General features: G+C 35.0%; 2 protein-coding genes across 3 annotated transcripts; both read left to right on the top strand.

The window, feature by feature from the left end:
* Positions 1-1,969: 1,969 nt before the first annotated feature.
* guca1c (guanylate cyclase activator 1C) lies at positions 1,970-10,292 on the top strand. 2 transcript variants are annotated; one of them, XM_077208997.1, is made up of 6 exons: positions 2,808-3,387; positions 3,498-3,553; positions 3,651-3,866; positions 5,588-5,737; positions 6,961-7,048; positions 8,902-10,292. In XM_077208997.1, exons 3-6 carry the CDS (start codon positions 3,672-3,674, stop codon positions 9,030-9,032), a joined length of 564 nt encoding a protein of 187 aa, XP_077065112.1. In that variant the 5' UTR covers positions 2,808-3,387; positions 3,498-3,553; positions 3,651-3,671; the 3' UTR covers positions 9,033-10,292. The 2 variants fall into 2 exon arrangements, with proteins under 2 accessions (XP_077065111.1, XP_077065112.1); XM_077208996.1 differs by lacking the exons at positions 2,808-3,387; positions 3,498-3,553 and adding an exon at positions 1,970-2,108.
* A 4,850-nt stretch (positions 10,293-15,142) lies between these two features.
* Positions 15,143-15,938, top strand: thrsp (thyroid hormone responsive). The gene has a single exon (XM_077208994.1). It carries the CDS (start codon positions 15,410-15,412, stop codon positions 15,821-15,823), a length of 414 nt encoding a protein of 137 aa, XP_077065109.1. The 5' UTR covers positions 15,143-15,409; the 3' UTR covers positions 15,824-15,938.
* Positions 15,939-16,130: the final 192 nt, after the last annotated feature.

Here is a 16,130-nt window from a genome sequence, read left to right as displayed (position 1 = left end):
AATTGTCCTTGTGTGTGGGTGTGTCTTGCTCTCTTTTTCTCTCTGTGTGTTGACAAGCTTGTTTCAGATGGGCGTTAAATATGTTTACGCAATTAAATATGATTAATTAAATATATACTGAGTAAAATAGAACTAGAACAATAAACAGTAAACAGCAAAAAGATCATTTGAAATCTAAAGAGATTTACTTCATTAATCAGCATAGTACTGCTTAAAACAGATTGGCAGGTGTGGCATGCTTTGGCCACGTCCAATTAATTAACTTTACCTCTAATTAATCCTGTTTTTATTCATAGAAAATCCTGAGTTAGATGACTTGAAATTGTATTGGAGAAATATTTTCAACACAAAGTATGTTTACCTTTTTCCAGTACATGTACAAATCAAAGTGTTATTTCTCACTTTTCCATATCAGGTTAAAACTGTTTAACTGCATTAGTATGGTCTTAGATTACAATTAAAATTTTAAAATCAGAATCTCAAATTAGAGACATTTAACTCAAACCACTAATACTTTTAAAATGATCCTAAATAATTAATAATATTATTATATCTTTAATATTACAGAATGTTTATGATTATTATCAGCATATAAGATACTAGATTTCATTTATGAGTGTACACAAAGTCCCAAGAATCTCAACAGAATGAATGTAATCTGTTTCGGAAATTGTTAATCGTCTGAAGCCAGATTTACTATAACGGGAACACTGATCTTTGATAGTCTGATTGATTTATCCGCTCTATCTGATCTAAATGTGATGGCACTTTGTGATCCTGAGTGGATCATGCACAAGCTCATGCAGATCAGAGATCAGGGTCACACATGGGTCAGCCGTGTTGGAGAAACATGCTGTGTGTTTAAGTCTGTGGCTAAAGAGGGTTAAAAGCCAATTAAAAATAATTTTAAAAGCATTAACTAGTTTTAATAGCTATGAAAAGATATCGATGAGTGACATACAGTATTAAAAACAAACCTACAGTAGCCTATTTTTTTTTTTACATTGTCAATTGCATCATTTCCACCACATTTCCATTTTTTTTCAAGAGTTTGTATATTTGTTTATCATACATACAATAGTGTCATTGGCTATTTTTCTATCCACCTATTTTTATGCACATTTTGAGATATTGCATAAAAAACACTGGATGGAAATGTTAAAATGCGCATAGATTCTAAAAATGATAATTAATTCATTATATACGAAAATTAGTGGCTTCTCCTACTTTCTTAGTAATATTTAGCTCAAGTTTATCAGGAAGTGAGAGATTTGTTCTTGACTAGTTGGATGGAAGCAGTGCATTATTCACAAATGTTTTGTGCAATATTCCCATTTTTCCAAGTTAAATTTGTAACTTTGAATGGAAACATATAGCTAGTCAAGAGCATTGAATGAAATATAAGATAAGTGATGTGTGAAGAAAAACAGTGAAAAGGTAACACAATATTTTTATTATCTGTCATTTCTAATCAAGCTGTAAATTTTTAAATTTTGCACACAAAAAAATAGCCATAACAAGAACAATAAGTCAGCTATTTTATTCCAAAAAAGTTTAAAATGTGGTTTTAAGCACAGAATAATTTCTATCACAATAGAACGTTGTGGTAGATGTGGTAGAAATGTTCCTGACTATAAATCACAGATTATTTCTGGAATTATTTTCAACACTGTCATATCAAGTGCACTGTAAAAATTATATTTATGCGTTGTTTGAATATTGAAGTGTCTTACACGGAAATACTCTTTCAGTCTTTCTACTTCAAAATTTCACGTTTAATTCGATGTTATATGCCGTTTCTTTGTAATTAATTGTGAATTTTACTTGTGATTTCTGAATGAAAACACCAACAACATTTTATTTTGTAATGTGTTTGCACTTGCAGCCACAATGCTGTTTGTATTTTGGGTGGTTGCTAGGGTGTTTACATGCGGTTGCAGGTGTTTAGAGTTATTTGTAGAATGTTGCTATGCAGTTACTCTGGTGTTCTAAATGTTTTCTAAGAAGAGTGGTCACTAGTTAATGAAACAATCAAAAATTGTAAGTCTGCATTCAGAAAAGTAATAATCCATAGCAATCTAAAAATGGACTACCAGAAAAACTCAGGGGTGAGAACAAGACTTTTTAATCTACGCCTTCTAGCTAAGACTAAACCATTCTTATCTGCTACAGATTTTGAGAAAGTAATTACAGCCTTGGTCTTTACTCGAATCGATTACTGTAACTCCTTGTTTTATGAAACCGAATCAAGATATCTAGCCCACCTTCAGAAAGACCAAAACGCAGCGGCTAGGATGATTAAGTCTGCAAAAAAGTATGAGTCTGTTACACCGCTTTTGACCGTTTCAAAATGGCTCCCCGTACGCTTCGGAATTTTGTATAAGATCCTTATTCTGTTTTTTAAGGCTACCCACAATCAGGTACCTGTTTACATATCCAATATGCTGTCACTCTGCTCCACCTAGATCCATGAGATCGGAAAACCATCATCTTTTATTTGTGAGTAGGACAAAATATAAACATAGGGGTGACAGAGCATTTTCTCAATCCGGCCCAAAACTATGGAATGACCCCCCCCTCGCTATTAGATCAGCCAAATCACTTCCTACTTTTAAACTGAGGTTAAAATCACATCTGCTAAACGCTGTGTGTGTACTGAAGGGGTTTCGGTTGCAACTGTGTCATGTATTATTTTATTTATATATATATATATATATATATATATATATATATATATATATATATATATTTATATATATATATGCTTATTTTTTATTGTATGATGTTGTGTGTGATTGTAAAGCATTTTGGGCAACTTGTGTTGTATTAAACTCTGCTATATAAGAACAAGAAAGAAAGAAAGAGATAAAGAAAGAATACTCTTCCCAATATAGTATAATTCATGTCCATAGCACATATGATGCAGGATGACTTCAAAGTAAGTCCAAACTCAAAATATGATCAATAATAATAGCAATACTGGCCTTAATAAAACATAGCTTCATATAGAGTAAAAAAAAATAATGAATTAAGTGCCTTTAAATTTAACAGAGACCTGCTAGTATATCTTGCCCCTTGGTACAGTTTGAATCTTCGTTTCTTAAAATATCCTCCAGTTATGTTCCACCCTTAGACTCAAATATAGCCTTCTCAAAAGGGTTTCCCCATATGAGAGCTCACCTTCCTCAGAAATCCTTTGATAAATTACATAAGCTTGAGAAACAAGTCAAGCTGGGTGGGGTTTACTGGGAGCGGCCAGGAACATTAAAGCCTATTGGCTGACCTCTCTATGGAAAGTGATTGATCATTCTATGCTAAGCCCTCTCAGTCAAGGCAAGGAAGTTCAGGATCACCACAAATCATGACCTATCGTACCCAATGGGAGGGGTATGTTCGTCACTTTACTTTCAGACTTCTCTCTTTGTCAGCCGTGGATGTCCTTTAGTTCTTGGAAAGGTTCAACAGTTATCCAATTAAAGGGTTATCTCTCCTTTTAGTTGCATAGTCTGCTGCAGGGCTTTAGGATTTGTGCCATCATCAACAATTAATCCTGGTTTGGAGCTGCGACACTCCTCACATCTCACACTTGAATAGACTGCTGCTACTACTGAACTTCTGGATTTGACACACCATTTCCACATTTCATTCAGAAAGAGGTCCTCTGAGGAGTTATGGGTGCCCACGGATCCAACATGGATGAAGTCTTGGCTGAGGACATGCACCACTGGTACAACAAATTCATGAGGGAATCGCCTTCTGGTCTCATCACGCTCTTTGAGCTCAAGACCATGCTACAGATGCAGGGGATGACCGAGGAAGCCAGCAGCTTTGTGGACCAGGTCTTCTTAACCTTCGACATGGATGGGGTGAGAGAAAGCTGTTTTTTACTAACATCAATGTGTGAATGGAACATTTAGGTTTATATTCCATATCGGCCATTCAGTTGATCTTAGAGGACACCAAAATCTCTTCAGTATTGTGCATGTTTTTTTTTGTTTTGTTTTTTTAACCAATTTTGTTTTAAATCTATTATATATGTCAATCAAATTAATTATAGTATTTATTAATCAACTCACAATTAATTGCACAAATAAATATTTGCTGAGGAAACTGAAACAAAAAGACGTTACAATATTGTGACAGTAAATCATTAAATCATCGAAAGTCATATGTCTACATGAATGAACATAATCCTATTACTAGCCTGCAGTCCACAGGAATCCTTTGAGTAATCCAGTTAATCTGTCCGAGGTAGGCTATGTCCACTTTAATCCATATAAATCTGAACATGCATATTTTTCGTTACGTTTTTGACCTTCTGTCCACAATGAGATGCCATTTTTATCCAGTAAAAACCGTTGATCCCAAATGGATAAATTTGAAAAAGCTGTTTTTGCATGGTAGAGTGGATCGGGAAAATAACAATGACACACATTTAGTCATGTGATTCATATTCCCATAGATATCTACAGAACAGCTGTATCAGCATTGTTGTCTTGCTGTTCACTTTTTACAGTGTTGTTAAAGATAAACGTTCATTTGTACCTGACCCAAGATTTACTCACAATTGTGGAAATATGCCAATTGCATATCCGACCATGTGGAACAGTGATTTTGAGTGTGACATGATTGAACCAGTAAATGGTAGAATATTTTGCTATTAAAATGATCGTGCCATGAAAATGGTCTCTCTGTATCATCTCAGTCAGCTTATATTATGTTTTATCTAAGCACAGTAAGGTGATTAAAGCATTTTCATTTTGGAAAACGCTTTAAAAATCTAAGACCCAAAGTATACTTCGTTTTTTACGCATATGCTAAGTTATGTGTACAGTGCACAAATGCAAATTTTGTCATTAGTTTCTATGTGCATAGTCAGATTTTTCTAACTGCGTGGCGTGTGCGTTGTGTGCTTGTACAATCATTTTGTTCAGTCCATTGTTTCTCAGTCGAAGAAGAAACCAATGATACGGTACAGTGAACCTCAACCCTAAACATGCAAAGTTTGAAGACATATTTATTGATCATAACTTGTGGAGAGAAATAGCTTAGACAGGGTTAGGGTAATCAATCTGTAATCAATCAATATTTTTCTCCTCTTTTGGAAAGTTGCTATTTTTCTTTTGCTATTGGAGCAAATGGGAATATACAAATTATACTCCTATTCACTGCTATAGAAGTTTACCCAACTATGACGATTTCTGCTTCTGAGAACCCCGTAAATGTGAAAAGGGTCCAGGCATGCTCCCTATCTAGTGGACTTTTATTTTTGAGCACTCAAATCACTTGCACATGGTCTGACGTCAAAAACCGGGCTATAGTGTATGTGAGCGGTGTGTGCTGATATCAGCTGACTGATGCTGATGACGAAAATTATTGAATGGTATGTCAGGATAAAAGTTTAAATATTCAAAACGCATCTTGAGAGCCTGTCAGTCTGTTCCATGATGTCTTGCCTCATCTCAGTTTTACAACGTAACCACGTTCTGTCTGAAAGTCTTTTTTTGTTGTACCATAGCATATAATGACATATATATTCATATATTTCTTTCTTTATTTCTGATTTTCATCCTTTTTTTCTCCTCAGGATGGCTATATAGATTTTGTAGAATACATTGCAGCTGTAAGTCTGCTACTGAAAGGAGAGATAAACCAGAAACTGAAGTGGTACTTCAAACTCTTTGATCAGGATGGAAACGGCAAGATTGACAGAGATGAAATGGAGACCATATTCAAAGTAAAGTATTATTTTTTTTCTGTACTCAGTGAACTCTGATGTAGAACCAATTGTTCACACTAGAGTTCTGTTTTAAAGATGCAATCACTCGTAAAAGAAATGGTTTTCAGTTACTTATGCCATTGTAGAAATACACTATACACAGTTAGCCATGATTCATTTATTCCACAAGCAAAAGTGTCCAGTAACAGGGAGATAATGGAGACATAGCGAGTAGAATTTGACTGGTCATGTGACCTCAACATGGAAGCCTTCATGAGGCGACGTGCTTCATGTGTACTTTTAAACCGACTAGAGATTAGACTTGGGAAAGTCATTTGTTTTTAATCCTAACCTGCGTCCATGATGTCCAGTGGCTGAGCTCCCTTATTTCCAAAATAGATTCTATCCTATTACACCTGTCCATGGCACATAATTATTTAGACAGTGTTGTACCTTTGTACCTGTGTTGTTTAAATAAGACAAATTGGTTAGCACTTTGTTTTACAGTCCTGTTTCGCATGAACATACTATGTGCTTATTGTAGTAATAACACTAACTGTACTAACCCTGAACCTTCCCCTAAACCTTAACTTAACCCATGTAGTTACCTTACACTACTCATTACTTTTGTGGTAAGAGCACTGTAAGTACATTGAAAGTGCACATACTGTAAAATGAAGTGTTACCACAAATTGGTCAAGTTATAAGTATTGATTGCATAAAAAAAAAAAGGAATACATTTTAAATAGTCAAAATGTACATTCTAGCTACTTCCAGACAGTAGAGCCCCATCTCATGAAAGTGCGTATCTATAAAACGAATGTTATTTCTCGTGCCATTTATACGCCAAAAAGAGTTTTTGCGTGCATATGCTACGCAGTTTTCGTTGCATATGATACGCACTTTATGGCGTGTAATACGCACGCACTCCCCACCCTAATCCTACCCAAGGGTTTTCAGTGCGTAGCATATGGACGCTAAAACCATTTTTGGCGTATAATTGGCACGAGAAATAACATTCGTGGTATAGATACGCACTTTCATGAGATTGTGTTGGACAGTAACATTAATATGTTAATTAGTTTTTAATTTTATGTTGCATGTTTTCTGTTCTAATTTTAGTTAAAGTTGTATTACGTTTGTTGTGACGTTGCCCTTTTTAGCTGAAATAAAATGGGAAATAAGACATGGGTCAGTAAGAAAAACAAAATATTAATACAGTATTTATTCGTATTTTCCAGGCCATCCAAGACATTACCCGGAGTTATGAGATCCCTCCAGATGATATTGTGACTCTGATCTATGAGAGGATTGATGTTAATAATGAAGGTAAGAGCAGCCAGATCATGCTACGTTCACTGTCTGTTTTTGGGTTTGACAACTGCATTTACTTACAGGTATGAGTCTGAAAATGTCCTGTTCACACAGTAACTTACAGTAGCATCTACCGTCTGTTTGAACATACAACAGGAGTCAAGCCCGTATTCTCTTATCAGTAATCATAGCGACAGTCAAGTCAAGTCACCTTCATTTATAAAGCGCTTTTAACTGTAGGCCTATTGTTTCAAAGCAGCTTTACAGTAATAGGCCTAATAGAAATTACCGTGAAAGATTGTTTAGGCTTTTTCACAGCTCTAGAATAAAGTTATTGTCCAGCTAAAGTTACTTCTGATTGATTCACTTCCGATGCAAAGATCATTAGTTATTAACTTAGGGGCCACTAACACAACACCGTTCTAACAGAAAAACCCTTCTCCGGTCGCTCTTCTGCATAAAACAGACAGTGACCAAGGTAATATCAAAAATGGCGTCGTCCATAAAACTGAAAAGTCTTATCACTTTTTACATGACAAGAGTCCAATCGAGCCACAAGCTTATCCATCAAATCTTCATTAACCGACAGATCTAAATCTAAAACCTTCAGATGTCACACGGATCAGATCTCCGTCGTTTGTGGCATTTGTTTTTTGCCCAAGGTAAACATTTACACAGAGTTGCAATCTACAAGTCATTTCTGTTCAGGATTGAACCTGCGAACCTTTGATCCGTATTAGCAGCCCAAATTTAAAACCATTTGGCTAAAGCCACTACTGCCTGTAATAAGGGTCAAGGTTAGGCTAATGTTGAATTTTTCTTTTTAGAACCAGGATAAGAACAAGTTATGTTATTAACTAAAGTGAATATTAGTAATATAATCTATAGCCTATACAGAGAGAACAAATTCCTCAGTTTTCCTTACCATAATGAATCTAACTCTCATTTCCATAATGTGATATAATTAGCCTGCAGTGCAACAAATACTACTATTATTATAATAATATATAAAAAAAGATGTTTTATACATTATTGAGAAGGACATTTTCTGCAATATTAAGTTAATGACAATTAAGGGAATTTCCATAAAAGTAATGCCACCAGGATTAATATAGTTTCTATAGTAAACCATAAAAAAAACATTTTTGTTAGGCTACTTGAAATAAAATAAGCTTTAGCTGACATTTAATAAAATATTAAAAAAGACTTGAACTTATTTTGTTTATGCTAGTTGCCAAATAAACATTTTTAATTTAGCTTAACTTGATATACTAAAATAATTACAGACATTTAAAAAAAACTAACAAAAATTACAAAACACATGACAAAATTATGATATTGATATGATATTCAAAATATTCATAATTAAAATATACTTAATAAAAAAAACTATAATAGTTTTTAAATGATACTAAAATAACAATGAATTCCACAATGCTAAAAACAATTTTATAATGTTATGTGTTTCCTTAAGGCCTGTTCACACCAAGAACAATACCTGTAAAGATAACTATATTAGCGTCCACACTGAGCGTTCTGTTATAAGTGCACGCTGAGTTTTGTCATCTGCTGCTTTAAATGCTCAAGCTCTATGAATTCTGATTGGCTTTCAATGTTTTTATTGTTCATCAGCTGAAAACAAAAGTCTGAAAGTGATGCCAACGGTATTGTTTCTCTGTGCCATCATTGTTCTATTTGTGGTGTCAACTCTGCTATTCTACATTCAGAACTATTTTTTAGAACTATATATGTATCATTATCGTTACAGTTATCGTCTTTGATGTGAACGGGCCTTTATAAAATGATATGTGTACATTTTTATTTATTATGTTTTATATATAATAATAATATAAGGAGTCTTTTGGCAGGTGAGTTGACGTTGGAGGAGTTCATCACAGGCGCTAAAGAACATCCTGACATCATGGAGATGCTCACCAAGATGATGGACCTCACACATGTCCTGGAGATCATAGTCAATGGGCAGAAAAAGAAGGAGTGACTGCAAATGTATGATGCATTGGACAATAAAATGATCCCCTCCTAATTGAAGATGATCAACTCTGTGGCTGGAAGCATAAAACAGACTCAGTAGAGGGTGAAACCTGCTAGCAGCATCTCAGAGGTGGACATGAGCGACCATCAACATCTGTCTCTCAAACACTTTCTCTCTGTCTCTGTGCCTCAGATATCTAGTTAGCGGAGCTCTCTTTCCCCTCTACTTTTAACTGCATCACCTTTACAAGTCTGAAAATGTCAGGAATAAATGCCACAAGCGGAGATGAATCCATGGTTTAAATCATAAGTTCAAATCTAGGGTAGGCAGTGTTTTTCATAAAAAAAAATGTTTTATACTAGTTAAAACTCTGTTTACATCCTGATAGCAATCAATAATAGAAGTGGTCTATATACAAAAGATGTACATATATTTTCAGTGGAAGTTTCAGGACCAAAAAATGTTCGTCCAGTCATTGCATTCGGTCCGAATGCAATGATAGGATATCCTGCCTGCCAACTTATGTGTTTGCATACGTCCTGCACCTGCTCGCATAAACATCACACGTCATCAGCGCGAACATGAGGCTGTGCACTGTCACAGAATGCTGCAAACAAACAGCAGCAGCCACCTTTTACACTTCCTCCTGAACCTAAGAAATAAGCTTATTCTGCACTCACGCCATGTCGTAATTACCGTAATTAAGAGATGGCAACCTGAGGCGTCCTACTTGGAGCTGTTCACATTCTCAGACTCGGAACTATGCGTTATGGAAAAACTATCAACGCCGAAATGAATCTGAAGCAGTCAAGTGGGACAAGTCAGAGCTCTAAGTTTTTTACCTTCATTATTATTGCAATTTTAAAGATAGCACAAGCACACTTTTAATGAAAAACATTTCACAAATAGAAATTTTAATAAAGCAATAGATTTACTGTTCAAAATGAGGACTAAACATACTAAGACTTTCGGGTTGTGTAATGAGAGTGAGTGTCATGAACTTGGGCATCAAGACCTAATGGATCTAATGGAATAAACATTCAAACGTGTTAAGATTTAAGACTTACTACAAGTGTCCAAATACTGTTTTAGGGACATTGTGTATTGAGGGGCCAGTATTATATATAATTGTACAGTTTTTCTAATGATGTATGTAATCTTCTTTCTGACTTTTGAGATTTTGTGCTGAATCATATAGACAACATTGCAATTTTAACTTGTAACCATTGCCTTATATAAATAAATGCAGTCTAATGCACATTTGGATTACTGATTCCTGTCTTCACTGTCACTGTTGCTTTAAATTAGAGGAAAGGCCTTTTAAAGTAAAATTACCAAAATAAATGAATAGTAGGCCTACTTATGAAAACATATGGTTTAAAATCATGAAATACCCATTTATACTACCTTATACATAAATTACTGGGGGTTAGGCCTATTTTAAAGTAAAACATAAATAAAATAAAACGCTACGACTAAATATATTCCCATTCTGTTCCAAGCACAAGAATCAAGCAACAAAGTGGGAAAGGAAAAGTGGAAAAATGTATTTCAGTATACTGTACATGTATATAAATATGTATAAATTGTATATTGAAAATTTTTAAATTGTATAAACTTTCATTCGATATGCACTACTTTTTCATTGAGGTGGCAATACAGTGCGTTCAGTTCTGAGTCAGTTGAGCTAAAAATATTTATAGCATCTGAATGTTGCTTTTTGTGTGTAAATTTCAAATTTTGACCAACATTTTCCACTTTTGATGTAATTTCATGCAATACATTAGTACTGTAGTTATTAAATATTTGCTTGGTTATCACTAAAGCTCTCTCTATTTTGTTGTAGATTATCAATCCGTTATGCAGCATGCATGCCTCAGAAGTACGTCCGATATCAGTCTTCTATGCTACCTGAAAACTCATTGCCTCAGAGGGCAACAAGTCAGCTGAGCTTTCTGACGCAGATTCAGTTCAGTTTAGCTGCAATCCTAATTAAATGCACCTGATCCAGGTGATCAAGTCCTTCAGACATATTTGAAAACTACAGGTATGAGTTTTGAAACAGGGATGGAACTAAACTCTGCAGGGCTGTGTGTGAGTTTTGCACCCATGCTTTAGGAGAAAACGGTAAGTTATTTAAATTGTGCGGAATATATATATTTTATCAGTTTATGCCTTCCCTGAGAATTGAATCCTTGGCCTCGCTAGTGCCATACTTTACTGTTTTAGTTACAGGAACATTATGCATTATACTTCTGCAGGGATGGGCCTCCAGATCCACTTTCCTGCAAAGTTTAACTCCAACCTTAATCAAACACACTCGCACAACCTAATCAAAGTCATCAGGATTACTAGAACGCTAGACAGATGAGTTTGAGAGTTGCCCAGGCCTACAACATGATGAATATTAAAGACTTTATTACATTATTTTAATCAGTCATAAATGTCGCCTTGAAAAGTAATATGCCGTTTGATATGAATAACTAATGAAAGTGTGGCAAAATGTCTTCAAATGTTTTCCTAAGAATACTGTTGAGAACCCAGTTGCCCTGAAGATTCACTCTTTTGCATAATTTGAAGCTTGAGAATGACAAATATATTCTGTTAATAATACACCTTCACATGTCTCTTATTTAATTTAAAGTTCTTTGCACTATACACTAGGTTTCCAAATAATTTTCACTTTAAATTTTGCACCTATTATGCATCTGATGTAGCCTATGCAGTAGCATAATCTTGAAAATATTATGTAGAATATTATATATTCTATTGGGTTTTTGGAATGACATGTGCTAAACATTTGAGTGAAGTTAACTCTTAGAAATGAACTTTAACTTGCAATGCCAAAAGTCTGCTTGAATAGATTTCATAACCCCATTTTATGTTCCAAAAAATGATTTTATTTCATCACAGACATTGTGTAAACAGTCTGACTGTGCTTTCCAATCATGAATGATGTTGTACAGTCTGGTTGCATGACAGAAGCACTGAGATATCAGTCCGTACATGCACAATTACAGATCAGTGCCAATCCAAACAGATCTGACCTTGAATGTCTTTGCACTTCAATTGATCAGAAATTGACCCTTATATTTACCTTTCCCTTTATAGCCTTTCAATGTTGTAAAATCCCCCAGACACATTTACAAATATATCACTTTTAAAGCAGCATTGGTGCCCTTTCACGAGTTCACACTCACATATAATTAGATGAAGTAAATGCATCGCTTTTACAACATTTCAAATAAATTTCACACCATCTGAAAGCCAAGCCGATGTTGATTCTTGTTTTATTACGAGTTCTGTCGCGTTCTCTTTTTGCCATGCTCTCCTCTGATTGATTTTTTTTTAACGGGTGTATGGAGCGAATTATGTGCCAAATTTAAACAAACAAATCCAGCATTTTGCAAACAAACTCGATCTGCTTTGCAAAGGAAAAATCGACTCGCCAACAAACTCGATCTGCCTTGCAAAGGAAAAATCGACTCGCAAACAAACAGAAAGCAATTTGCAAAAACAAAGGTCAATTTGAGCGAAAATGCAGTGGAGTAACCAATTGTGTTTTACAAATATAAATAAATGATCCTTGATAAATAAAAACCATCCTACAAATTGCATGTAACCTTTGAACAAATACCAAATCTAGTGCCTACAAATGCATAACTGTCTGTTAAAAAAAAACGACTTTATTTATTTTAACCACTATTTGTTCGTAAGGCAGAACGTAGCTAGTAGGTCGTAAACTCTCCGTAAAGTAATACGTAGTCGCATAATATGATGTTTAGTCTCGATGATCCAATAGCAGCCTTCAAAAACGTGAGCAGAAGTTGTTTAAATGCTATGAATTTCAGTTTATCATTCATTATAACTTCTTTTGCCTCACTTAACTAACAGTAAAAATACGCTTCCATTAAATAAGACACTTAATCATGAACAACATAAGTGTTTTTATATGTAACTTACATTCAGAAACTGTATTTGAAATTAATTAATAAGGATAAATCATACAAAAAAAGGCTAATAGGCCAATCATACAAAAAAAAAACTGGAGTACTTACTGGAGTAGGCCTAGGATTTTTCTCCATCTCTGGTAATATATCAATCATGATTGAGGCATCACGATATAACGTTTTAGCTTCGATATCGCGATGTTCGTATCCACAAAATAACGCGATTCGTGGTTTAATTGCAAAGTTTACCCATCATGGAGTGAAAGTTTATCATTTGCATGTGTTTTTAAGTCCTGTCAGTTTAAACATCAATCGCAAGAACAAGACTGGAACTCGCGCTCTGATTTGTGCGCACACAGAGCCTGCGTTATGCATAAGATCCATTGTCTTAAAGGTGCAGTGTGTGATTTTTTTTTTTTTTTAGTGGCATCTAGTGCTGAGGTTACGAATATCAACCAACAAAAGTTACGGTGGCCGACAGGAAAATATGTCATCGTCTGAGACAGCAGAGAATAGCCAGTTCAGCAATGAGGTTTCATTATAAGGATAAATTAAGAAATTATGTTTACTTAATTATTCTTTAAAACTATATGTTATTGCGAATATTATTGTTACTTGTTCATCATTGTGTCAGTGTTTTATTCTCTAAACTAAGCTTGCTTCCTTGCACGAAGAGCAACATAGTAACGAAACGCGTTTGTCCGTTTAGGGCTACGGTAGAAACATGTCTGCACATTTCAATGTAAGGGATCCGTGGTGTATGTAGATAGAAACTGCTCATTCTAAGGTAATACAAATATACCGGTCCATTAAGTAAGGTCTTTATACACCATTGAAAACTTATTTTTCAAGGTAGTGACGAAACGCGCTCTGTAACGCTGTTTGTTCGCTGTCGGCTACGGTAGAAACATGACGACACAATATGTCGACCTCCATAGAAGGGGGTGCCTGCGGTTATGGAGATATAAATGTCTCATTCTAAGGTAATAAAAACATAACGGTTCATTATGCAAGGTCTTTATACACCACTGAAAACATAGTTATGGATCTTATATTGCATTTCTGTCAATAGATCCTCAGAAATATTACACATTGCACCTTTAAAATGTTAGCAGCCTAATATACCTGCTGCTGTTTGTTAAACCAATGTTATTCAAACAACAAAAGAGAAGGGAGAATCACTTTTATAGCTTCAACACAGATAAATGGTATTAATTACATTAATTATATTGAGTTTATTCAGTGAAGAATAGTCTTATTTTACATTTAAATATTAAATTACTGAATACAATATAACTGAATACAGTTAGACTAGCCTGAAAAACAAAGCACAACTTATTTCATTTGTGATGACGACAGCTTATATGATAAGTGTGCCGCATAAAGTGTGAGTACCAAGCAGCATCTCCAGGTGTTTCTTTGAATCCAGACCAAAAAAGTGATGTGCACCCCTGCATATAACCATATCGAATATATTTGCAATTACACATTTGTAATGGTGAAGTTGCAATTGGTAACACTTTACAATAAGGTCCCAGTAGTTAATGTTTGTTGATGCATTAACTAACATTAACAAACTCTGACCAATGCATTTGTATTTAATAATAATAATAATAATAATAATAATTATAATAATAATATATATAATAATAATTAATTGTTAACATCACTCAATAAAATTACATTGTTAGTTCTGTTCAATCAAATAATATTAACATATATTTTGATCTAACATCTTTTGGTTTGAATAATGTCTAAATGTTGAAATTAATATTCATTTAATATTAATTTAATTATTAAATGCTTTTAAAAATATTTTTCATTGTTGGTTCATGTTAATTAACATGTTAACTTATGTCTACGAAGGGAATTCATTTTCCCTCACTACAAAATATTATTAAAACACACTGATTTAAAATGTATTGAGTAATACTTTTAATTTGACAAATTTAAAAAGTACACTTTTTTTGAAAATTGTACTTAAGTCTGTTAAGACACATGAAAGTGTACTCTATACAAAAATGGCTTTTTATTTTAAAAATAATACTGTCTGCAAGTACAGTTTATTAAAATATAGCCTACTTATAAGATTGCACTACAAGTGCACATTCAGTAGGCTACAGTCAGTCAGTGCACTTTTCTTTTTATTTTTTTTCTAGAGAGGGTCTGATGTAAACCATGCCATTTTGAGGTCAGTGTCCTTCTGTAAACTGCATGGCAGCCAGAATATCACGCTGTGAAGAAATAAACTTTAGGGAGGGTTGTGTCAGCTCAAATGAACATTAGCTCTAGCCAGATCAGGCCACTGTGTTGCATAACTGTCCCATAGACTATAAAAAGAGCCTCTTTCTCTAGAATTTGCACTGCATCCAGGCCCCGGCCACTTCACCATCTTATCAAGAGACGCCCTCAGCCTGAAACCCACGAGACATCATGCAGTCCTCCGACGCTAGGCTAAACCGAAACTCCCTCCAGCTGGCCCTGAGGCGCTACAGCACAGTGGTGCACAACATGGAGCAGACCGTCCTGCTTCCCAGCCTCCTGAGAGATGTTCCGTACGACGAGGCTCCGGACTGCGAGGCCGCAGACACCATGGACCTGTACGAGAACTACATTATGCTGAAAGCCATCAAGAACACGGTGGAGAGCGGGCTCTTCCCCCACGACGACGCCAAGACCAAGAGTCACGCCGCCCTGCACAAAGGCCTGGAGCCGCTGCTGGAGGCCGAACCTGAGGCGCTTTTCCACTTCCATCTGCGAGGCCTGTTCACAGTCATGGCGACGCTCTCAAACAAGTCCCAGAACTTGACTGAGAAATACTTGGACATCATTGGGGTCCGCCATTAGGATTCAGCACATCTTGAGGAAGAATCCGTCTTGAGGTGGAAGCAATTAAGTTACCCGGGAAGCTGTTTACATCCTTGTCACTATCTATGTGACATGCAATAAAAAAATTTGAAAAATTATTTTGTTTTAGAATTTTATTTAAAAGAACTTTAATATTTAAACGTCTCCTAATAATTTTTTTTTCCTCCTTACATTTGGCTTGCAATATTATTTTGCATTCTTTCTAATTATTTTCAGTGAACTATTGGGAGTATTTTTTTAAATTTGATATCTAAAAAAATAACTGCTTCCTCATGAGATATTGCAT

Source organism: Siphateles boraxobius, unplaced genomic scaffold, assembly GCF_051911475.1.
Source record: "Siphateles boraxobius isolate OS27281-9 unplaced genomic scaffold, OSU_SipBor_1 6, whole genome shotgun sequence".
Lineage (NCBI taxonomy): Eukaryota > Metazoa > Chordata > Actinopteri > Cypriniformes > Leuciscidae > Siphateles > Siphateles boraxobius.
This window is presented reverse-complemented; position numbering and strand designations above follow the sequence as displayed.